The 26,165-nt window shown below is 34.9% G+C and overlaps 1 protein-coding gene across 1 annotated transcript in view; it reads right to left on the bottom strand.

The window, feature by feature from the left end:
* The window catches only part of EYS (eyes shut homolog), a 1,792,869-nt gene that overhangs the window by 1,313,454 nt on the left and 453,250 nt on the right, over positions 1-26,165 (bottom strand). The window contains 1 exon segment of the mRNA XM_037844664.1: positions 17,791-17,795. Coding sequence (XP_037700592.1) covers positions 17,791-17,795 — 5 coding nt within the window.

Here is a 26,165-nt window from a genome sequence, read left to right as displayed (position 1 = left end):
ATAAGTTACTTTAGACATTTCTTAAGAGGGGATATTTTTAGGAAAATTACTTAAGTAAAGAACATGTAGTAGAATTTGTCTTTTGTACTGGGGCTATTCATCATCTGACCTCTCTTTTATATCTGGAGATAAAATTATAATGGAGATAATTGGCTCTTTGAAGGAAGTTACAGACCACAATGTCTCAGTATAGAAGCTGAAAATTTTAATTATTTTCCTTTCCAGTATCAGGCATCCCTAAATGTGGACATGCAGCCTAAGGGTGATGAATCTGATGGATCCATCATGGAATTTGAAGGGAAGCTGGTGAAACAAAGGAGCAAGGAGGAACTGTTTTATTTTGTTTTGTTTTGTTTCCCTGTAGGTGGCAGTATCAGGGCAGTCACACAAATTTTCAAGGAGCTTCGCTGGCGGCACTGCCACTGTCATCTTGTGCTCATGGCGTCTTTCCTTCACTGACAAGGTGGTTTAATATCTGGTGTGGCTCAGTCTGTTGCCTAGCCTCCCTCGTTTATGCCAAGTTTCCAAATCTGATTCTAGAGGTTTCTACAACTCCTACTGATAACATCCTTTCAATAATATCAAAATTGAATCATTTTCTGATTAAATCAGCCTGAGTACTTTTCTAGCGCCCATGGTGAAATGGTGAATAATTATATTACTGGTAAGTATTATAATTTGTTTTTTCATTACTATTAAGCATTTGTATTTCAGTTTTACAGATGAGGCCATCAGGAAAAAGAAAAAACAGCAAAACTAAAAGAACTTTCACACATTGGTGGAAAATATCATTAATGTTAATAAATCATTAATGTTAACCTATATTCCAGTTTCAACTTTCAGAGACAGAGAAGGTTATATTCCCTACCCTTTAAAGTTAGAGATATTGATCTATAATTTTAAGCTGATGTCTTTGCCTGGATTTTCTTTTTGGGTAAAACTGGCTTTGTAGAATTAGTTAGAAAGTATTTGATCTTCCTCTATGTTCTGAAAGAGTTAGGGTATATTTCCTTCTTAAATATTTGATAGAATTCACCAGTGTAGCCTTATGAGCTCATGCTTTCCCTTGTGAGTAGATATTGAATTAGAATTCAATTTATTAAATTGTTGTGGCTACTTTTTTTCCTATTTCTTCTTAAATTTTGATAATTTGTGTGTTTCTAAGAATTTTTACATTCCCGTTATGTTGTCTAATTTGTTCACATAAAGTTGGTTATAATATTACCTTATAATCATTTTAAATTTCTGTCGTGTTGTAGTTATGTCAATTCTATCATTCCTGTTTTTGATAATGTGTCTTTTCCCTCGTTTTTTAAAATTTGTTTTAAATTGGTTTAAGTTGTGGGTTTATAGAACCATCATGCACAAAATACCAGATTCCCAAATACCACCCTGTGACCATAAACTTACATTACTATGGAACAATTGTAATAATTAATGATAGCACATTTTTGTAATTGTAATATTAACTATGATCCATGGTTTAATTTAGCCCTCACTTTCTGAATAGTGGAGTTCCAAGAAGTTTCTTTTTAATTTTTTTTCTGTTACCATGTACACAACCTACCATTTCTCCTTGAAGTCACATTCGGATATACATTTAAGTGCTGGTAATTACATTCACAGTGTTGTTTTAACATCACCACCATACATTACCAAAACATTTCCATCATTCAAAGTAGGAACCCTGTACATTTTAAGCCTTAACTTTCAATTCCCTATCCCCACCCTGTCTCTGATTATCTATACTTGAGATTCTGATTGTATGAGTTTGCTTATTCAAATTGTTTCAAATGAGTGAACTCATACTTACCCTTTTATGTCTGGCTTACTTCACTCAATATGATGTCTTCAGGGTTCATTCGTGTTGTTGCATGTGTCAGGACTTCATTCCTTTTTACACCAACTAATATTCCATTGTATGTATAAAAACATTTTATTTATCCATTCTTCAGTTGATGGACACTTGGATTGCTTCATATTGTGAATAATGCCACTATGAACATGCTTGTGCAAATATCTGCTTTCAATTCCTTAGGGTATATACCTAGGAACAGGATTGCCAGGTCTTATGGTGATTCTATACTTACTTTCTGAGGAACTGCCAAACTGTCTTCCACAACTGCACCATTTTACATTGCCACCAGCAATGATCAAGTGTTCCTATGTCTCCACAACCTCTTGAACACTTGTTATTTTCCGGTTTTTTAATAGTAGCCATTATAATGGGTTTGAATTGGTTTCCCATTGTGGTTTTGATATGCATTTCCCTGATGGCTAATTTCAGAACGCAGAGGAAGATCAAACACTTTCTAACTAATTCTATAAGGCCAGTTTTACCCAGAAAGAAAATTCAGGCAAAGACATCAGCTTAAAATTATAGGTCAATATCTCTAACTTTAAAGGGTAGGGAATATAACCTTCTCTGTCTCTGAAAGTTGAGGAAATTGCTTTAATTTGCATTTCCCTGATGGCTAAGCATCTTTTCATGTGCTTTCTGGCCATTTGTCTGTCTTCTTTGAAGAAATGTCTCATCAAGTCTTTTTTTACCATTTTTTAATTGGGTTTGTCTTTTTGTTGAGTTCGATTTCTTTATATATTCTGGATATTAAAACGTTATCAGATACGTGGATCTCAGATATTTTCTCCCATTGTGTAGGCTGTCATTTTACTTTAATTATGAAAATTATAAAGTCCTTTGAGAGACAAAGTTTTTAATTTTGATGAGGTTCCCTTTATCAATTTTTTTCTTTTGTTCTTTGTGTTTTGAGTGTAAAACTTTAAGAAACCATTCCCTGACACAAGAACCTGAAGATGCTTCCCTACATATTCTTTAGGAGTCTGATAGTTCTGGCTCTCATATTTAGGTGTTTAATACATTTTGAGGTCACTTGTGTATAAGGTATAAGGTAATGGTCTTCCTCCTTTTCTTTTCTTTCTTTCTTTTTTTTTTAAATGGAGTGCCAGTTATCCCACCACCATTTATTGAAGAGATTATTATTTTCCAATTGAATGGTCTTCGACCCTTTGTCAAAATCAGTTGGTTATAAACATGAGGGTTGATTTCTGAGCAATCAAGTCACTTTTATTGGTCTATATGTCTGTCCTTGTGCTATGACCAAGCTGTTTTGATTACCATTGGTTTCTAATATGTTTTAAGATTGAGAAGGGAGTCCTCCAACTTTATTCTTGCTTTTCATAATGGCTTTAGTTATTCAGGACCTGTTAACCTTCCTTATAAACCTGATGATTGGCTTTTCCATTTTTACAAAGAAGGTTGTTGGAATTTTAATTGGGAAAGCATTGAACTATAAATTGCTTTGGGTAGGATTGACACCGTAATGATATTTAGTCTTCGAATCCATGAATACCAAATGTCTTTCTATTTATTTAGATTGTCTTATTTTTCTTTACCAATATTTTGTACATGTCTATGTACAAGTCCTTTAAATCCTTGGTTAGATTTATTCCTAGATATTTTATTATTTTAGTTGCTATTGTGAATGGAATTTTTTCTTGATTTCTTCTGATTGTTCAGTGCTTCAGTATAGATATACCACTTACTTGAGTATTGCTTTTGTACCCTGCTACTTTGTTGAATCTGTTATTAGCTCTAGGAGCTTTGTTGTGCATTTTTTCAGGATTATCTGTATATAGGATTACATCATCTGCAAATAGGGAAAACTTTATTCTTCCTCTCCAGCTCAGATGCCTTTTTTTTCTTCTCCTTGCCTAATTGCTCTTATGAGAATTTCCAGTACAATGTTGAATAACAGCGGTTACAGTGGACATCCTTGTCTTGTTCCTGATCTTAGAGGTAAAGCTTTCAGTCATTCACCATTAAGTGGAATGTTAGTTGTGGGCTTTTCATATATGTCTGTCATCATGTTGGTGAAATTTCCTTATATTCCTCATGTTTTAAGTGATTTAATAAAGAAAGGGTACTGGATTTTATCAGATGCCTTTTCTGCATCAATGGAAATGATCGTGTATTTTTTTCCCTTCATTGTGTTAATATGGTGTATTACATTAATTGATTTTCTTATGTTGAACTAACCTTGCATACCAGGGATAAATCCAACTTGTTAATAGCATATATTTATTTCAATATGCCGTTGGATTTGATTTGCTAGCATTTTGTTGAGAATTTTTATCTATATTCATAAGAGAAATTGGTCTGCAGTTTTATCTAATGTATTGGTATACAGTTGTCCACAGTATCCTTTTATAGTCTTTTTTATTTCAGTAGGGTCGGTAGTGATATCCTCCTTTTCATTTCTGATTTTTATTTGTATTCTCTTTTTCTTTGTCAATCTAGCTAAAAGTTTTTCAATTTTACTGATCTTTCTAAAGAGCCAGTTTTCATGTTGTTAATTCTCTATTGTTTTTATGTTTTCTATTTCATTTATCTCCACTCTAATCTTTGTTATTTCTTTCCTTCTTCTCACTTTGGGTCTAGCATGCTCAACTTTTTCTAATTCTTCTGGTTTTGAGTAAAGGTTTCTGAATAGAAGTCTTCTTTTTTAATGTAAGCATTTAGAGTCATAAATTTCCCTCTCAGCACTGCCTTCACTGCAATCCATAACTTTGGGTATGTGGTATTTTCATTTGTATAAGCATCAAGATATTTCCTAATTTCAATTGTGATTTCCTCTTTAACCTATTGGTTATATGAGTATGCTGTCAAATTTCACAATATTTGTGAAACTTCTATTTCTCCCTCTGTTATTGAATTCTAGCTTCACTGTGCTGCTGTTGGAGGAGATACATTATATGATTTCAATAGTCTTACATTTATTGAATATTCTTTCTGCCCCTTTCTCTCTCTCTTCTCCTTTTGGGACTTTCACAGTGCATATATTGGTATGCTCAATGTTATCCCAGAGGTTTCTTAAGCTATTTTCACTTTTTTTAAATTCTTTTTTCTTTCTGCTCCTCATCCTGACTTACTTCAAGTATCTTCTCTTTGAGTTCACTGGTTCTTTCTTCTGCCAGCTCCAATGTGCTCTTGCAACCCTCAAGGAATTTTTTCTTTTCAGGTATTATTGTCTTCAACTCCAGTAGTTGTGTTTGGTTCATTTTAAAAATTTCTATATCTTTACTAAGATTCTCATATTGCTCATTGATTGTTTTTTTTGATATCCTTTAGTTCTTTCTCTGCATTTTCCTCCATCTCCTTGAGCATTTTTAAGATTATTTTTTTAAAGCCTTTTGAGAAGGGAGTCCTCCAACTTTTTTCTTCTTTTTCATGATGGCTTTAGTCCAAATTCTTGTCTTCTTCATTAGCATTTTTTGCATTTTTGTCTTCTTTCTTTGGATGTGCCATCATTTCCTCTTTCTTTGTCTTGTACTGTTTTGTTGCACACTGTACATTTTACTATTTTAAAATGTTAACTTTGGGATTTATTCACTGGGATATCTGTTTCTTGATTTTGAAACCAGCTGTTGATAAGACAGAGATATTCTTGAGCTTCAGCCCTCCTGTCAGGAAGATCTTCCCAAGGCAAATACAGTGTGTAAGCTATTCCCTATCTGTCTGGGACTGTGTCTTGCCTTGGGCTTCTACTTGTGAGCTGTTTTGGAGTTCCCCTGTTTACAGGAGTTTGCTTGCCCCTCTGGTTCCCAGGAAACTGACCTCCCTCTCCCAGGTGTTTAAAGCCCACAAGCCTTGAAGTGTCTGCCTCTATAGTTCCTTATACTCCTTTTTTTTGGCTCAAGCTGCTTTTGCCTGGAGGGCATACTCTTGGAGGAGGGGCACACTGGAGAGGACTTGCCCAGGTCAGTCTTCCCCACTCTGTGAAACAGGTGCAGGGATATGTGAAGGGGGAACAGACCAGCTCAAAAATTCCCTAGGGAGGGAATCAGGAAGGGGACCAGGAGTCTCTTCAACAGCTCCCAAAGATGAGCTTTCTTGGCCTGCCTAGTCAATGCAGTCCTTCAACTAACTTTCCATGGCTTTTGCTTGGGGTGGTTTGAAACAATAGCTGCTGCTGCCTTTGTCCATGGCAGACTGAAACAATGACTATCCTTCTACCCTGGCCCCCAGTTATCCAAAGTCACTAATCAAAAACCATGAACATTGATCATCAGTGCCCACCCCACTCTTGGAGAAGAGGATTTTTAAACATCCCTTTCTGTCACCAGTGAGCTAGCCAGAGACTGGACCTCATGATGGCCTGCTGCAAGAATGGGGGATGGGTGCCAGTAGCCACCTGTGGAGAGAACAATTTACTGCTCTTTCGTAGTGTTTCGACTTCTTCCTTCTGCTCTTCCCTGCATGCTGTACAGTGTTCCTCTGGCCTCTGGAGTTTCAAAAGAGTTGTTTCAGACAGTTCCTGACTGTTAATAGTTGCTTTGGTGGAAAAACTGAGTCCTTGAGTTCCCTACTCCACCATCTTCCCACAATCACTCCCTTCTCTCTCTTTTTCTTAGTCAATTTAACTAAAGTTTTATAAATTTAGTCAATCTGTTTTTTTTAAAAAAAAACCCAGTTTGGTTTTGCTGATTCCCCCATATTGATTTGTGTTTTCTATTTTATTGATTTCTGATCTGATCTTATGTTGTTTCCCTCTTCTCATTTACTTTGGATTTGAATTGCTTTACTTTCCAAACCTCTCTTGGTACATTGACTTTAGGTCTTTCTTCCTTTCTATTATGGGCATTGTGAGCTCTACAATTCCATCTAAGCACTTGTTAGCTATACCTTAAAACTTTGGAAATGATGTTGTTATTTTAATTCCAATCAATAAATTTTCTAGTAACACCTGTGATTTTTTCCTTGTAGTTTGGTCAACTTTGTTTGTTTAGATGTCTATTGCTAAATTTCTAAATATTGGAGGTTTTCCAAAAGCCTTTCTGTTGTTGATTTCTAATTCATTCCATTGTGATGTTGGCTTACAGCCTAACATATACTGCCCACATGGGGAATGTTCCATGTGTGCTTAAAAAGAATACATATTCTGCTATTATTGGCATTTTCTATGAATGCCAGCTGGAGAATTTGTTAAATGCTCAATTCTTCTATTTATAAACTGAATTTTTATTTAGTTGTTCTATCAATTATTGTTAAATTATGTATTTCTCCTTTGAATTTTTGTTTCTAGTAATTTGGAGCTCTGATGCTAAATGTGTATACATTTTTAATTGCCAAATCTGCTTGATATCTTGACTCTTTATCATCATTACATTTTCTCTTTGTCTCTAATAATATTTGTTGTCTTAAAATCTTTTTTTTTCCTAATATTAATAAAACTTCATATTTCTTCTGGTTGCTGCTTAAATGGTATATATCATTCCATTATTTTACTTTTAACCTATTTCTTTGAGTCAAAGAAAACAGCTAGATCTCGCATTTTTTACACAGTGTCATAATCTCTGCCTGGAGATTGGAATATGACCTGAAACTAGTTTGGGCAGACAGAACATTCAAAGTAGCTATTATTGAAAAGTTAATAGATTCAAGAAAATTATATTTAAAGGATTTAATAAAAATGATTAAAAGCTCAAAACAAATAAGAAAAGCCAATAGAGAAATAAAAGTATATAAAAGAGCTAAACAGAACTTCTAGACTTCAAAATTCTAGTGGCTGAAAGGATAAATTTGATAGCTGAGCAAATATGAGATTGCAGAAAAAAGAATAGTGAATTTGGAGATGGATCAATGGAAACTGCATATTATAGCAAGAACCCACTGGCACACTAAATACTCCTATAAAAGTTCACTTTATTGTCAAATCATTGACCTTTGATGCATAACATGAAGTTTGACTTTAAGTTAAGTTTTAACTATTTATCATATTTCTCATCCCTATGACCAGTATATTCAGGAATTTAGTTATACCTATACACACATAATCCTGCATCTATATCTCTGGTTCTGACTTTCAACATAAATCCCAGTGTCTGTGTCCTAGTCATATTGTTATCTGAATGTCAATGACTGATTTTCAGCTTTTAAATTTAACTCTTAAGCAAAGCACAGAAGACTTAATTATATTTATGCTAATGTTTCTAAATGTTATCAACTTTGACAATGTAAACACAAAGTATAGGTGACAGAATTTGGTAGGCTGACGGTGTTAATAGGGAGGGAAGTAGATAGAAAAGTAAGGATGCCAATATCCTTATTTTGAAAATGAATCAAAATAGATTGTCTGAGTTGGACTGAGTAAGAAATAGAAGGTTATGTGCATTAATTAAGTTAATACAGTCAACAGAAGAGTGAAAAATAATAGTAGCCATTGAAAGGAAATTAGGGAGGAGAAGTAGAATGGGATATTAGATGATCTAAAGATCCGCAAGGGAGAACCAATAGACAACATCTCATATAGTTCAAAACCCAAGAGTAGATGTATGAGTAAATTGAAGCAGTAACAGAATAAATAAAATAAGGAACTGTTTTAAAATATTTATATCTATTTAGCAACTTGGAGGTAAGAACAGGTCTGAGAATCTATTGCATGTGATTGGAAGTTCCTTTGAATTTTATTAACCTTGTTAAATACTAACATTTAGTTTTTTATTACTGTAAAAGTTTAAATAACATTTTGTGAAAAAGCTTCATGTGTCATGAAATACTTGAATTTGGGATTGTTATATACATTAGGTTAAAACTCATAAAAATGACTGTTTGACTATTGTTAAGCAAACTAGGACTATGATTTCAATTTGTAAGTAATAAAAACACAAAATTAGAGGTTTCTTTAAACCTCAATTTTTTATCATGCTACATGTAAAGCTGTCATCATATATTCATGCTTATTCAGTTCTTATGGCATCCATGATATTATTCGATTACACAAAACAGATTGAATAGTTAATTCTAATAAACTCATTTCATTATATTTTCAGGTTAATTTGTATTCAGTACTTATACTTAAATAAAGTATTTGGATAAAATAGCTTTCTACAGAAACAATAAATCATATAGATTTAGCTAGAGACAAATAAATGTAAGAAAAAATGGACTCCTTTAGGTAAAAGTTAAAAGCTGATGCATATGGAATACTCTTACCAGTATCTTAAAACATTTAAGAAATTAAATAAACTCATGTTTGACAGCCTAAAAGTGGCATTTCTGTTCAACTCAGTTATGAATGTGGTAGCTTGTATGCCTAAACAGTCAGGGCATGCCTTTCATTTTATGAAAAAAAAAAAAAAAAAAAAGATTGCTTCCTTTTACTGTAGAAAGTTAGTATTTTTGAGTTTCAGTGCGTCTCCCTCTTATTTTAAATACAAGGATTTTTTCAGGAAAAAAGTGTGAAGTGAGCTTCTCCCAAATTGTTTATATTTTCATGTCTGGTTTTTCTATCTCCAGATCAAATCATACTAGACACAATTACATAGGCTTTACTATGTGCCAGGCATTATTTAAGATCTTAACATCTATTCATGCCATTAAGCCCCAAAACAACTTTGTGGGGTAAATACCATTCTTACTTCCATTTTAAAGGTACAAAAATTTAAGATGAATAAATTTGCTTATGTTTCTCAGGTGATACGTAACAGAACTGTAATTCAAAACCCAGGAGATCTGTTCTTAGAATTATTATTTATCTTTATACTTCATTCATTTTAATGGGACATCATTCATAGAATCATCCCATATATTCTGGTTATTGTTTCCATAAGAATAATTATTTGGCTTGCCAAATAGCATGGGTCTTTCCCCTTATCTTCTATCCTGGCTTCAACTCCCTGTTGAAATGTTGCCTGTTGCCTGCTGTGATGGCTCTTATCAAGGATATTAAACCATTAAAATCTCAGTGAATGAGCCTTATCTAGGCTCACTCCAAAACCCAAGGCAGGAGTCGTAAAGCAAAACAGCCCGGGAAACTTCCTACAGTCACACCAAACTAATGGTCTATCCTCTTAGCTATCCACACATACATCTATGTATGCCAGCCAGATCTTGTCCTAGAAAGAATTTGAAAACAGGTGAAAGAGACCACAAAAATACAGACTTCAAGTACAAGATTTGAGTGGGAAGACGAAATATTGTTAAGGCATTAATTCTACTCAGAACAATTTACAGATTGAATGCAATCCCAATCAAAATTTGAACAGTCTTCTTTGCAGAAATGAAAAGCCAATTATCACAGTTACATGGAAGGGCAAGGGGTCCCAAATAGCCAAAATCATCGTATAAAGAAGAAGAAATTGGTAAGAATCTCACCTTCCAATTTTAAAAGTTATTGCAAAGCCACAGTCATCAAAACAGCATTACAGGTGGAGAAGGGAGAAGGAAGATGCAGAGTAGGGAGCTGCAGGACACACTCCTCCTACAAAAGCAGCTAGTGGATGTATAGAAACTGTCTGAAACAGTGGTTCTGGGGCTCTGGCAGTCAGGGGTGCATTGTACAGCATCCAGGAAAGAGAATGATGTGTACACTAAGAAGCTGTAGCAAAGAAGCTGGGGGTGAATTGTGCCACAGCGGTTACTGATGCCCATTCTCCAAACCTGAGGCAAGCGATTTCAGCATAGTCTGTGGCTGGCTACGGGGAACAGAGAGGGATGTGGAGGCCTTCCTCCCCAGGAACATGGGAGGGCAAGACTCAGTGCCAAGTGGTGTTGCTTCTGATCAATGAGTTTGGAATGCTGGGTCCTGGCTCTGAATCATGGTTCTCCCCTGCCCAGGACAGGACTTCCTGGTGACATTGACACTGATAAGGTATATCCTTCTCTCCACATTTTCTATGGCTCTTGTACCCCACTGTTTATTTTTTAAACATTCAATCCTAAGTAAACAAACGGTGGTTCCCTCTATAATTACATATTTAGGCATTCACAACCACAATCTGTATGTGGACATTTACATTTCTTCAGCAAAAAAAAGAGGAAAAGAAAAAAGACAAAAGAAAAAAACTAAAAGAAAAAAATGACAAACAAAAAAAGAAAAAAGAAAAATAAAATACATTAAAAAGTTCAGACAATATCACCACCACCAAGAAACCCACACCCTTCCCTTATATCCCCTTCTTATAAACATTTAGCTTTGGTATACTGTCTTTGTGACAATTAGTGAAGGCATATTACAATGTTACTGTTAACTATAGACTCTAGTTTGTATGACTGTATTTTCCCCCCAATACCATCCCATTCTAAAAACCTTGCAACATTGACATTCATTTGTTCTCCTTTATTCATTCTTATATTTGCACATTTAATCACCATCATTGACCAATCTAGGTTTCACTAAGTTTTACAGTCCCACTCTTTATCTTCTATCTGTCCTTATGGTAGCCTACATCCCCTAGCCTTCCTCTTTCAGTCATACTCACAATCATCTTGCTCAGTGTACTTATAATATTGTGCTACCATCACACAGTAATATGCAATCCATTTCTAGATGTATACAATCTATGCTGTTGAACATTCTCTACTCCTTAAGCATCAAATGCTCAATGTCTACCCTCTTTCTACCTCCTGTAACCTGTGTTCTCAACTTTAACTCTCAAAGTTTGCTTGTTAATGTTAGTTCATATTAGTGAGACCATACAGTATTTGTCCTTTTATTTCTGGCTAATTTTGCTCAATGTAACGTCCTCAAAGTTCATCCACATTGTTATAATGCTATGTGACTTTTTTCTGTCTTACAGCTGTATAATATTCCATCATATGTATATACCACATTTTGTTTATCCACTCATCCATTGATGAACATTTGGGCTGTTTCCATCTCTTGGCAATCATCAATAATGCCACTGTAAACATTGGTGTGCAAATGTTCATTTGTGCCCTTGGCCAAATGATTTTTGACAAGGGTGCTAAGTCTACTCAATGAAAAAAGGATAGTCTCTTCAACAAATGATGCTGGGAAAATTGAACATCCATGTGAAAAGGATGAAGGTAGACCTTACATCATATCAAACACAAAAATTAACTAAAATGGATCAAAGGCCTAAACATAAGAAACAAATTATAAAACTCCTAGAGGAAAATATAGGGAAGCATGCTCTGGACCTCTTATACTTTAAACCAAAAGCATAAGCAACAAAAGAAAAAATTAGGTAAATGGTACTTCATCAAAAGTAAAAACTTTTTGCATCAATGTATTTCATCATGAAAGTAAATCATCACAATGGGATAAAATGTTTGGAAACTACATATCTGTTAAGGGTTTAATATCCAAAATGTATAAAGAAATCTTACTATATAACAACAAATAAATGCCAAATTAAAAACCAGGCAGACTTAAATAGACATTTCTCTAAAGAAGATCTACAAATGGCCAAAAGCATGTGAAAAGGTGTTCAACATCATTAGCCATCATGGAAATACCAGTCTAAACTAGAGATATACCATTTTACAACTAGTAGAATGCCTACTTCTAAGAAAAAGGTAAAATTACAAGTGTTGGAGAGGAGGTGGAGAAATAAGAACACTCATTCATTGTTGGTGGGAATGCAAAATTGTGTATCTACTATGGAGGACAGTTTGGGAATTCCTCAGAAAGTTAAGTATAGAAATACCACATGACTCAGTCTCCCACTCTTAGGTATCCACCCTCAAAAGTTTGAAAGCAGGGAATAGAACAAATATTTGCACATGATGTTTATCACAGCATTATTCACAATTGCCAGTAGGTGGAAGCAACCCAAGTTCCATCAGAAGATGAATGGATAAACAAAATATGGAAAATACATACAATGGAATATTATTCAGACATAAAAAGGAATGAAGTTCTAATACATGTGACAACATGAATGAATCTTGAAGACATCATGTTGAGTGATGCTAGACACAAAAGGACAAATAATACGTGATCTGACTGATATGAAATAATTAAAGTAAGCAAATTAACAGAATCAGAAACTAGAATACAGGTTACCAAGGGAAGGAGTATGGGTAAAAAATGGGGAGTTAATGTTTACTTGGTACAGAATCTCTGTTAGGGTTGAAGGAAGTTTTGGCAATGTATGGTAGCAATGGTAGCACAACATTGTGGGTGTAATTAGCATCACTGGATTATATATTTCAACATTGTTAAAAGGAGAAATTTTAGGTTGAATACATGTTACTGGAATAAAATTTTAAAAATAAAAACCACAGGGTTGTACAACACAGTGAATCCTGATGTAAACTATGGACTGTAATTAGTATAGTTATAAAAATATTTATTCATCAATCATAACAAAGGTACTACACTAAAGCAAAGCATTACTAATAGAGGGCAGTATGTTGGAAGTTGAATTTTTGGCACAATTTTCTGTAAAATTATGATGTCTCCGATATAAAAAATTATATTACTTTTTTAAAAAGCCTGCAAGTTAGAGAAATAAATGTAGTGTATTTCTAAAATGATCTCAATGGTTAAAAATGCCATACCTTAAGGCCCTATCACTTACCTTGGGCCACTCAGTTAGTCCTAATATTCTAGCAGTCACTACGTAAGTAAAGCTGCCCATTTATACCATATGCAGTGTTTGTCACATAACAATGCATTATTTCTTTCAGGTGAAGAACATTTACTCTCGACACTAAGACCAGAGATAAATGTCCTTAGAGAGTCTTGTTACAAAGGACATCTACAACTTTTCTAAGACATCCTTGCAGATGACACAATGGTTAATTTTCATATGGCTATTTCTTAAAAATTTCATTCAATATATTCTGCTTTCATTCACACCAAAGGGGTAGTCTGTAAAAACAACTCTACAGGAATTTTGTAAATTTCTCTCCTTAACTTGCTAAATTTAGAAATGGATCATAGGATATCTGAGGAATAGTTAGATTTAGATCTTCCCCAATGGTGTTTTGCTTTGTTTTTGTTTTGCCCAGATTAATTTTTGATAAATATTGACTGGAAGTTAATTTCAGATTTCACTGGTATAAATACCCTGAGAGCTCTTAAACTGCTTTACCTATAAAATAGAAATCTATGCCTCAGCAAACAATTGAGATCTCACAAGATTTCAGAACAGAGTGATGTAATTTTGTGGAAACTGAGAAGCCTACAAAAGTCTTGTGACCCATAAGACACTTTGTGAAGATCCCTACAGGCCAAAGGTCCCAGACAGCAGAAAATATAATGAAATATTAATTTACAATCTTAACATGATACTCTTCTTGCTTTCTGGAGAAGTATGAGATTTGTGTGCCATGTGACAGTGCTCTCCAAAATTGATCACCACTCCACCCTGGTTACTATTCCTAAATGTATCTCTTGAGTTCTCTGACCCCAACTTCCCCAACAACTTGAATTCTATACTGCCATCAGCTTACATTTCTAAAAGACAAATCTGATGAAAGACCATAATATTGCCCTTCAGTTGCTCATCATGCCTCAGCCATGTTTCCCAAGCTCATATATTAAAACAGTCCTAACTGGTGAGGATAGGAAATTGATAGTTTCAGATATCAGGAGGGTTTGATGAGAAATCTGCAAGTAAAGCACTTATTTTATTTTTCAAATTCGGCATTTTAATTTAAAATACATGGAAATCTTGAGTTTTGCACCATACCGCATCCTTGTTAATATATATTTTCATGTTATACTACAACACATATAAATCCCTCCACCACACACACTTAAGTTTGCATGGAAATTTGACATTCCAAAATGAGGCTTCACTTACTCTCGTGACTTTCATAAGGTGTACAGAATCCTCTTCTGTATAGAGCTCTAGACGTAGAAGTATAGACTTAGAGGAGAAAGTTACATGCCACAGTGGATCTACAGCAATATCAAGGTCTGGACCTGGCCTATCCTCCTGTCTTATTGCTCTTATCCTGCATCTTTTCTCATGGTCTCTTTGCTCAAAGCAAACGGAACAACTGATGTGCCTGTGACGTTCTTCTACCTGGTTTTGTCTGGGAATGCCTGGTCTCCTTTTAAAATCTTTCTCCAAAGTCATCTCAGGGTATCCTTTGCCTGTCCTTTCCAGGCACAGTCAGTCACTTCAGCCTTCTAAAGTATTTATGGCTTCCTCTGCAGGCAGTTTTCTGAATATATTGAAGTTAGTTGCTAATACACTTGTCTTTTCCTTAAGAATGTGGACTTCAGAAAAGAAAATATATGATTACTTACTCTAGTGTCCCAGTCACTTAGAATAGTTACTGATATATATATACCGGTGCTCAAAAAATAATTTTTAAATGAGTGAAAAATGAACCATGCTTAAACTCATAGATAGCAGTGGTATTGTATGCCTAAAAGGCAGATATCCATTTTCAATCCTGTTTAGGACAAATCTTTAAGAAAATAGTAAAATTCCAAGTTATATAATATCATAAAGATTGTCAGAAACAGAATTTATGATTGGCTCTCTTCAGTTCCTGAGTTCTGTTCCACATGATTTGATAACAATTGGCTACATTTGAGGTGTGCATGTACACTACATTAGAGCTTTCATTGCCAAAATGTAGATGGAATTTAAATGAGATTTCTAATTTGATTCAGTGAGCTGTAATAAAGGCTCCACTTGTTTGACAAATAAATTATTAGGCATAACCAGTTTGAATATATTCATGAAAATGGTGTTACTGCATCCTTTTAGGTTTTCAGTTTCTGGGTAGATAAATAATCAAATATTCTAAATCTTATTTTAAAATAAGTTTAAATGTACATTTCTAAATTATCTTTTTCTTCCTAATGTGTTTCCAGGTCTCTCTTTCAATTCTGCCTAGAAATACATGCACTCTAATTAGGTTTCCATGTTTAACACAGAAAAGCAAAAAACTAGTGATAAATACATTTCATTCAAAGATTGACTTCAGTGAAACCTGTACTAGTTTACCAAAAACTGAATGAATGAATGACTCAATCAACTAATATATTTATTGTTTTTGAGTTTGTTTCCAAATTCCACCTTTTTATCTGTTTCTTCATATTAACTTTAGCCAAATTCCTTCAATTTCTTGCTCAATCTGGATTAAAACACATTATGATAGCTTTCTCCTTATAGAAACTGTAAAGTTGGAATGATACACACACTTCAAAAAACAATCCAAATAACAAGAGCCCTGTTTTATACACAGTATCTCAAACATTCAATGCTTTTTTAACCACTTATTTATGCTTCCATACCACTTATTTCTTTACTGGTGTCATATACAGTAATTCTTTATGGTTATCTCGTGTCCATTGGTTGTTGCTTTCATTTTTTGTTTATTCATTCTTTCATTCAACCTACCTTTTCTCTCTACTACTGCTGCCACTTCACATGATTGAAACAATCAACTGATTTATATAAAACATCAATGTACCAAGATCTGTACGTAGCAAACACTCACAAGTAAAAGTCTCCAGTCCTGACCTACCCTTGGAACTCCATGTTTATGCCATTAATTGCATATCAGTTGTCGATACAATGTGGATAACTATTAGGCATTTCAAATTTAGCATGGCCAAATAAAACTGTCTTCATTCTTCCTTATTAACCCTCATCAATTCCCAAATCTCATTACCTTCATTGAGTTTATTAACAAGTCCTGAAAACATTACTTCTAGAAATATCCAAAATCTGTCTACTTCTCTTCATCTCCATTACTAACAACCTAGTCTGTCCAATCATTCCCCTACCAAACAAGAATAGTATTCATTTTAATTGGTTTTCTTGCTTCTATCCTCACTCTACTATAGCCCACAGTCCACACAGTATCTAGAGTAATTATTTTAAATATAAGACAAAATAATTAGTGTATTTAACTCCAATATGATGCTTCTGACAATATTTCAAATAAAATCCAACCTCCTTGCCATATATGACCTGGCCCCTCCCAACCTTTTAACCACAACTCATCCTACTCCTCCCCTTTGGTTGTTTAGTTTGCAACCACACTGGCCTTCTTTTGGTTCCTGCACACAAGCTCATTCTTACCTGCGGGTCTTGCCCTAGCCACTCTCTTTCCCTGGAATGCCATTCCCACTGCATAACTCCTTCTTATTCAAAGGTTTATCATGACCATCCAATCACTCTCTCACCTATTTTATTTCACTATTTTATAGAACTTATTATTACATGATATGCTCCTTCTTATTTATTTTTATTTTGCTTTCTTCCCACTGGAAAGCTAGTTATATGAGAGCAAGGGCTTTGTTTGTACTTTCCTTAACTGTCTCTCCAGCAACAAAATGTCTGGTACAATCTTCAATCTCACTAAATATTTTTCAGTGAATTAAATGAATTCCTGGAAGGAATTCATGAATAAAGGAAGTCCTTTATTAATACATAACTAATTAAGAACTATGAGCATGTGATAATATATAAAACAAGAAAAATGTGGAAGTATAACTTAATTCATGCATTTTAAACTTATTTTCCTGAAATTATATAAAAATGGCTTTTAATTCTCAGCAATACTTATTAAGTGGTCATTAATCCAGTCATTAATTGTTAATCTGGAGGTTAACACTGCTGTTTATCCTACTGCATTTGGCCTTACCAGTATAAAAATTCCTTTTTATGTGTATTTGGATTTTGAGTGGTCATCAATATCAAAATCTTTAAACTTCTTAAAAGCAAAGATCTCATTCTATAGTATATTGCTTGAGCTTCCTTAGGTAGAAAAGAGGGAATTAGGACATGAATACTGCTCTGGGGAAGATTCAAGTGTAGAGTCTGACCAGGAAAGTAGGGTGACAGGATCCTACAATTTCAAATCAAGTTAGGACTCTCTTTCATTTACAGTGAAGTTCAGAGATAATGGCCAAGAAGCATGACCCAAGGAAACTGGCCCAAAACCAGGACTTCTAGGTAGTGATGCATTTAAATGATGTAAAATCCTGCAGCTAAGAAAAAAAAAAAAAAAATCCTTCTTTTCCATTGTTAGATTCCATTTAGAAAAACTTTGCCTGAAAACTTTTGGTCTCTTACACTTTCCATTAGTCCTACCTACAAATGCATAATGAATTATCTGGTAGGTAGGAAATGGCCATTGGTTCAAAGTTCTTAGTTTAGTTCGAGCTAATCTTTCAAAGGTCCGGATGGCAGGAGAGTTGGTGCGCCGGTTTGACTGTATTATGTCCCCCAAACGCCATTATCTTTGATGCAATCTTTTGGGGCAGACATTTTAGTGCTGATTAGATTGGAATTCTTTGAGTGTTTCTGTGGAGATGTGCCCCACCCAACTGTAGATGATAACTCTGATTAGATATTTCCATGGAGGCATGGCCCCACCCATTCAGGGTGGGCCTTGATCAGTGGAGCTATATAAATGAACTGACAGGCAGAGGGAACTCAGTGCAGCTGTGAGTGATGTTTTGAAGAGGAGCTACGGCCAAGAGGGACACTTTGAAGAATGCACTGGAACTGAGAGAGGAGCTTCAGCTTACAGAGACATTTTGGAGACGGCTTTTGAAAGCAGACTTTTGCTCTGGAGAAGCTAAGAGAGAACAAATGCCCCAAGAGCAACTGAGAGTGACATTTTGGAGAGAAGCTGAAGCCTAGAGAGGAACATCCTGGGAGAAAGCCATTTTGAAACCAGAACTTTGGAGCAGACGCCAGCCACATGCCTTCCCAGATGACAGAGGTTTTCCGGACACCATTGGCCATCCTCCAGTGAAGGTACCCGATTGCTGATGTGTTACCTTGGACACTTTATGGCCTTAAGACTGTAACTGTGTAACCAAATAAACCCCCTTTTATAAAAGCCGATCCATCTCTGGTATTTTGCATTCTGGCAGCATTAGCAAACTAGAACAGTTGGTCATAGTCTTTTCTCTTCTCCATTATTACTAATGGGATGAGGCAACACCTCAGTAAGTACTTTTGCTCTGCAGACTCAATTTGGATCTACCACTAAGCTTCAACCTAGACATTATCATTAATCGAGTTGTTATTTTGGTTCTGTTTCTGATGGATGTGTTATGATTTGTCTCTTGGCTCCAAACTCAGACAAGGAAGTAGAGTGCTCTTTCTTGGTCCAACCACTCACAAATCCCTTGTATAATACCAGAAGTAGAGTTTCCCTTTATTCTCTCCACAATGTGGCAGGTAGGGTTTAGGAGTTACAGATTCTATGGAAGTGAATTGGAAAAATTGTGTATTCAGGCCTTATGCTTAATGCTGAGAAGTGGATACTGAAGATCTTCGATAAAGGGGCTGAATAGGGTGCTGACTTTACAGGATAAGTTTATACAGAAAGGCTGTTTCTTAATCCTAATATCTACGTACCAACTCCATTTCAAAGCCCAGACACTAAGCATGGTAGCATCAGGCTGACATTGAGACTTGATTCGCTGTGTGAAAAAGCCTCTAGGAGCAACTGGGCATGGTTCTCATTGACCAAGGGTTCAGGCACACTGATCTTGCAGGTGTCTAATGATGTGATATACAGCATGAATTCATGGAGCAAGTGGGACCTAATGGACATGTGTGAAACATTTTGGGTGACAAAATAAAATTCTCATATGGACTCTTTGATACTTTGAAAATTTGCTCACAACTGTGATACATTTTGTTGACTGAAAATATTTACTTCAAAGATTGCGATCTGTTAATTGGTTTATGCTGATTAAACTTTTCTTCAGCCTTGAAAATCAAATCACAGGATCCACTCCCTTAAGAGTCATTTGTCTGGGAAAGCAAAAGCTTTTAAATGAGAATACACAAAATCAGATATATAGGATTTGTTCTATACAGTGTTACCATACTTCTCTAGAAAACTTTTAGAACTGTCTTTTGACCTTGAACTCAATTTTTTGACAATGAATAGAAAAAAAAGTGTCACATATTTTATTTTTTAATCCCCACTCTTCCTTTCTTTTTAAATGGTCATTGCTATGATAATCTATCCAGTAAGTATCAATTGCATTGGCTTCCTGGGTTATTTTCAGATACACACAATTTAATGGCTCTACAAATGCAAATGCAAAACAAAAATTTGACTATTTTTAGGTTTTATTAAAATGTTTAATTATTTCAATGTAACCAGAAAAATACAGAGGCTAAGTGCATTATTGTTCATTGGTGGCAGGGCATTTTCAAAACCACAAAATTTCAGCTTAGGTATTAGGAGACTTTTATTCTTGAACCCACAGAGGATGTGCACAACTAATGGATGGTTAATGAAATAACCTTAGTTCTTAATTAAATATTAATACTTTTCACTTCCCAAGCAGAAATATTGTTATAAAAATCATGAGATGAAGTCTGTGGAATTATGTAAGTTTCTTAAAGATGTGAGCCACATAAATGTTAAAAATTAGCTCTGATTGTAACTTTAGCAATTTTGAACCTATTTCCAGGTCATGAACAATTGGTAATAACAAGATTACCCTTTGTAATTATACACTTGCAGATTTCCTAATAGTCTATCAAGTGGAATAACAATATGGAAACCCATTTTCCTATAATGCTCAGTCTCAAAAATGAATACTTTTCCTGTATAATGAAGCACAAGTTTATTAGGCATGTCATCAGAGTTGAAAGGAAAAGTACAACAGACCTATTTCATGGTACACTAGGCTTTATATCAGAGAGTATTTCAGAAAGGAGATATTAGATTTACAGAAATAATCTTGTTTCAGTTTTTAGTCAAAATTACAACACATTCAAAAGGCTGAGTACAAATTGATTCAAGCTTGAATTCATCAGGGAAGCTATCTAAATTGGCTGGATTTTCTGCTTTCAGATCAGTTCCTTTCTTAGTAGGCATTTGCTAATCACATACTAATCTCACTGTGCTGAAAGTATTCATTCACAAATAGTTACACACTGCAAGATAGGGATATTTAATGAGACACTGTGCATGCAACAATTGGAAAATGGGCCATGCCATATCTGTTTAACTACAGTAGAATATCAAATGGGATCAGTAATTTCAATGTGATCAGTCATATTAAGTATGTAGAGTTCTTATTCTTGAAAGAGTACAGGCAGGCCATGGTCCTTTTCCTAATTCTCCTTTAAAATAGTTTATGAAAGGGTGTCCTAGTTAGGAGGAAAATGGTAAAAAACTTTCCAAGCAATAAAACATCTACACCCTTTACCACTAGTTCTATAATCTGTGGATTAGAGTAAAGGAAGAAAAGTTTATCAATGAGAGAGAGAGAGAGAGAGGAAAAATATACACAACAAGGAAATAAGAATTATATGTAGAGAGCTCAGTTGGAAATTTCAATTTCTAGACTAACCACAAATTCCCCAGCAAGTCATTTTTAAAATGACAGTATATTCCTTCATGAGTAACTGGGCCAAGTTAAGTGATTATACTCCTTTAGTACCTGAACAATTGTTATCTAAGAAAAGATTAAAGAAGAGAAAATAACAACCATATTTAATGAAATCTAAGATATTTACAGATGGCAAAATGCAAGATAAAATGTTCAAAACAACATCAACTGTTAGGAACACCCTGATTTTAAGAATGGTAAAATGAGAAGAAGACAAGTAAAATCATGCTTTAGAATGCCTGAAATCCTGGCAGCCATCCTGGGTGTATCAGACAGGAGACAGAAACCATATCATTAATCTGAACAGAGAAAATTTAACATAAGAATTTTTAACTAGTAAAAGTGATTAACTACCAAGAGGAGTAAAGAAACCCCCATAAACCAGAAACTTTAGGGCATTCCTACACCAGAGAATATCCGTGATGGCATGAAACAGATGTGAACCCATGGATGGGATAATGCCAGAAGGGCAGCAAGGCAGAAAAAAGACTCTCCCCTCCCAAAGTTATTATGCTGCTTAAAAAAAAATCACATTGCTATCTGTTTCTAGTGTATTGTGTTATTTACATACTTTGGAGTTGGCATGGCATCAACTGATCTTTTAATTACAGCTTCAAAAAGCAAATGCTTCTTTAAAAAAAATATTTCTTAATTCTACTACATGCTAGAAACTCTGAGTATAATGGTAGACTTAACATCTTCAGAGCACACCACCACTTCCAGGTCATTAATCCATCCCCTGAAAACAATCACTGTATTTTTTAGTCTAATGATAATTTGTGAAACTACCTTCTATACCCTCACATACACTATCTCCCAACCTCTTAGGAACTTTTCCTCTTGTATGAAAATACTATTATTTGAGAAGTCTTCTGTTTCTCTCTTAATATCATCATCCTGGATAACGTTAACACCCACTGCACTACATATAAAATCAGTGCACTTTTCATTTCTTTAGCTTTCTAATCTCCAATGACCTTTCACATCCAATTCACAACAGTCATACACTTCCATGGCCAACCTATGGATACTGCTCTCACCATCATACTTCTCCATCTCTTAAGTAACAAATACAGACATTCTGAAGACATATGGTTCCTCATTTAATGTATGAGTGAACTTCTTTAGCTATCCTTGTTGCCCATTCTCAATTTCACCCACTATACTTTTACTTAGACCCTCAAGCTTTTGTACCCTTTTCCTTCATTCCATGAAACCACTCTCTTGCAAATATTTCAACTCCCTTTCTGTTTCCTTTAGAGGGTTTTCACCAGAAAAACTGAGCTTGGTCAGAGCATCTCATCAGTGCACTAATATGCCACATATGGCCCAGGTGTACCTAGATATTGATCTTCTTAGCCCTCATCCAGACAGCAACTTCCGAGATAGCCAGAGTTTGTAGGTCAGCTATTCTGGTTTCAAAGATCCTTGTCAGTGTATATCCCAGGCATCATAAAATATTACCATTTTTGTATGTGTTCCAACGTAAAAAGATTTTGGTAAGCACTGCTTTGAATTAATGCAATGATCTACTGTGCCTGGGCTAAGGTCTGTTGATAAATCACATTCTCCAATATCTATAAAATTCTGATGCTGTTAATTAACCCTTCCAAAATACCGTAGTGCACTTTCAAATTCCTTTACACTCTTTTAACCTCAAATTTTGCTATCAGATATCTCTCTTTCAAGACATGACCTAACTTCTTACCTCACAGACAGAATGGAACCATAGGAGAAGAACTCCAACAAACTCAGGTATATTAATCTTCATATTTACCACATTCATACCTGCATTTTTTGGCGTTCTCTTTCTTTCTAATAGAAGTGGTATCACACCCATAAATGTGGCTGTTAGCCTTTCCTACATTTTTGGGGCTCTTCCCCTATTATCTCTTTCCCTATCTCTTGAATCTTCAAACTTCCTATTGTTTGCTGTTTTCTCGCAGCATTTAAACATATTCCAGTATTTTATATGTTGAAGGAAAACAAAACAATTTATTTGTTTTACTACAGAATACTTCCATTTTATATTATCCTCCAGCTTTTGTGCTCTCCCTCCCTTTGCTGCCAAACTTTTTAAAAGATTTATCTATACTAATTTCCCCCATTTCCTTAATTCTACTCAGTATTCAGTCACACTACAAGTAATGTCTGCCCCCACATCTAAAGAAAGGTAAGTCTATTTTGCCATTATTGAGTCCCCATCTTACATAGTCTTGAAGGGGCATTTGCTAGTGTAGATTTCTGTCTTCTTCTTTAAATACACACTACTTTTTTCTCCTTTATTTTGTATGTCTCCCAATGTGGCTCTTCTTTTCCTATTCCTATCTTAAATAATGCCTTGCCTCAACTTTTGTCATGGACTCTCTTTAAGTTCTCAATCTACATACATTTCTTGAGTAATCTCTCTTACTATACTGGTTTATGATATTATTTATAAGTGAGTAAATGGAAAGTATATATCTTCAGCCCACATTTATTATCTTGCTTAAAATCTCTCGTTCACACAGATGTATCTAAACAATTATTGAAAGGTACTTTGGGTGTCCCAGCAACATCTCAAATTCAACATAGCCAAAACTGAGCCTTTCATCTATTTTACCCAATGAGTGCTTCCTAATCCTACCTTTCTCAGTGAATGGTCCAGTCCTATCCAGATGCTCCAGCCAGAAACTCAGTGCTGCCTGTCAGCACCCTGCTTCTGCTAATAAATTCACATTATTAACAAGGTCTGTAATTTTGCCTTTCTTTATTTTGGTAAGATATAAAGATAGATCAATTCTGAAATAATTTTCTAATTCTTCCATTCTCCCTTCACCAATGCAACTACATATCCTGACAGACATTAAAATCTCTCTTTAATTATGAAAACAGCTTTCCAATTGGCCCCAGCACCTTGGGTTTTCTCCTCTTGCCGATTCATTCTGTAAACTGCAGCCAGATTGATCTTTCTCCAAAAAAACAAACATGGGGATAACATTTGGCAATGTAAAAATTTTACATGAGTAACTGTTCCTATTTTTTTAAATTTAATTTTATTGAGATTTTTCACATACCATACAAATATCAAAAGATCCAAAGTGTACAATCAATTGCCCACAGTACAATCATACAGCTGTGCATCCATCACCACAACTGTTTTTCAATTTTTAGAATATTGTCATTCCTCCAGAGAAGAAATAAAGAAATAAAAGGAAACTCAAATCCTCCCATACCCCTAACTACCCCTCCTCCATTATTGATTCATAGTATTGGTATAGTACGTTAGTTACTATTGATGAAAGAATGTTAAAATATTACTAACTGTAGTATATAGTTTGCAATAGGTATACTTTTCCCTATATCCCCCTCTATTATTAAATTCTGGTTATAGTGTCATACATTTGTTCTAGATCATGAAAGAGATTTCTTATATTTATACAGTTAATCACAGACATTGCCCACCAAAAGATTTACTGTTTTATATATTTCCATTTTTTAACCTCCAACTTTTCCTTCCAATGACATACATTATTACTCTGAGCTTCCCCTTTCCACCACATTCACACACCATTCAGCACTGTTAGTTATTCTCACAATGCGCTACCATAACTTCTCTCCATTTCCAAGCACTTCAATTCAACCTAGTTGAACATTCTGCTCATAATAAGCAACCACTCCCCATTCTTTAGCCTCATTCTATATCCTGATAACTTATATTTTGTGTCTATGTGTTTACATAGTATAATTAGTTCATATCAGTGAGATCATGTAATATTTGTCCTTATGTGTCTGACTTATTTCACTCAATATAGTGCCCCCAAGGTTTCTTCATCAACACATTTTTTTTTAAGATGGTTTTGTTCACACACTGTACATTTCACCCTAAGTAAACAATTGCAGTTTCCTGTATAGTCACTTATTTATGTATACACCACCAGCACCACTATCTATATAAGGGCATCTCCATTTCTTCCTCAAAGAAGGAGGAAGAGTCAGAGAAGGTAGAGAGACAAAAGAAAAAGAAAAAAGAAAGGGAAAAACAAACAAACAAATATGACAGGTAGGAAGCAACAAAAGGAAAGATAGAATTAAACTAAAGCATAATACAGAGTTGGACAACATCAACAATGCCAAGAGTCCCATACCCCTCCTTTATGTCCCCCACTTCTAGGCATTTAGCTTTGGTATATTGCCTTTGTTACATTATAGGAAGCATAACACAATGTTTTTGTTAACTATAGTCTCTAGTTTGCATTGATTGTATTTTTCCCCTGATACCACCCTATTTTTAACACCTTGCAAAGTTGACATTCATTTGTTCTCCCTCATGTAAAAAATGTATTTGTACATTTTATCACAATCATTGCGCACTCTAGGTTTTACTAAGTTATACAGTCCCAGTCTTTATTTTTCCTCTTTCCTTCTGGTGTCCCACATGCTCCTAACCTTCCTCTTTCAACCACACTCACAGTAATCTTTGTTCATTGTACTTACATTGCTGTGCTACCATCACCCAAAATTGTGTTCCAAACCTCTCATTCCTATCTTTTCCTTTCTGTCTGTAGTGCTCCCTGTAGCATTTCCTTTAAAGCAGGTATCTTGTTCACAAATTCTCTCATTGTCTGTTTGTAAGAGAATATTTTAAACTTTCCCTCATATTTGAAGGACAGTTTTGCCAGATATAGGATTCTTGGTGGCAGTTTTTCTTCCAGTATCTTAAATACTTCACACCACTTCCTTCTTGCCTCCATGGTTTCTGCTGAGAAATCTGTACATAGTCTTACCAAGCTTCCTTTGTATGTGATGGATCGCTTTTCTCTTGCTGCTTTCAGGATTCTCTTTTTGACATTCGAAAATCTGTTATTAAGTGTCTTGGTGTAGGTCAATTCAGATCTATTCTGTTTTGGGGTATGCTGTGCTTCTTGGATCTGTAATTTTATGTCTTCCATAAGAGATGGGAAATTTTCATTGATTATTTCTTCTATTATTGCTTCTGCCCCTTTTCCCTTCTCTTCTCCTTCTGGGACACCTATGACATGTACATTCATGCACTTCATGTTGTCATTC

Source organism: Choloepus didactylus, chromosome 7 (assembly GCF_015220235.1).
Source record: "Choloepus didactylus isolate mChoDid1 chromosome 7, mChoDid1.pri, whole genome shotgun sequence".
NCBI lineage: Eukaryota > Metazoa > Chordata > Mammalia > Pilosa > Megalonychidae > Choloepus > Choloepus didactylus.
This window is presented reverse-complemented; position numbering and strand designations above follow the sequence as displayed.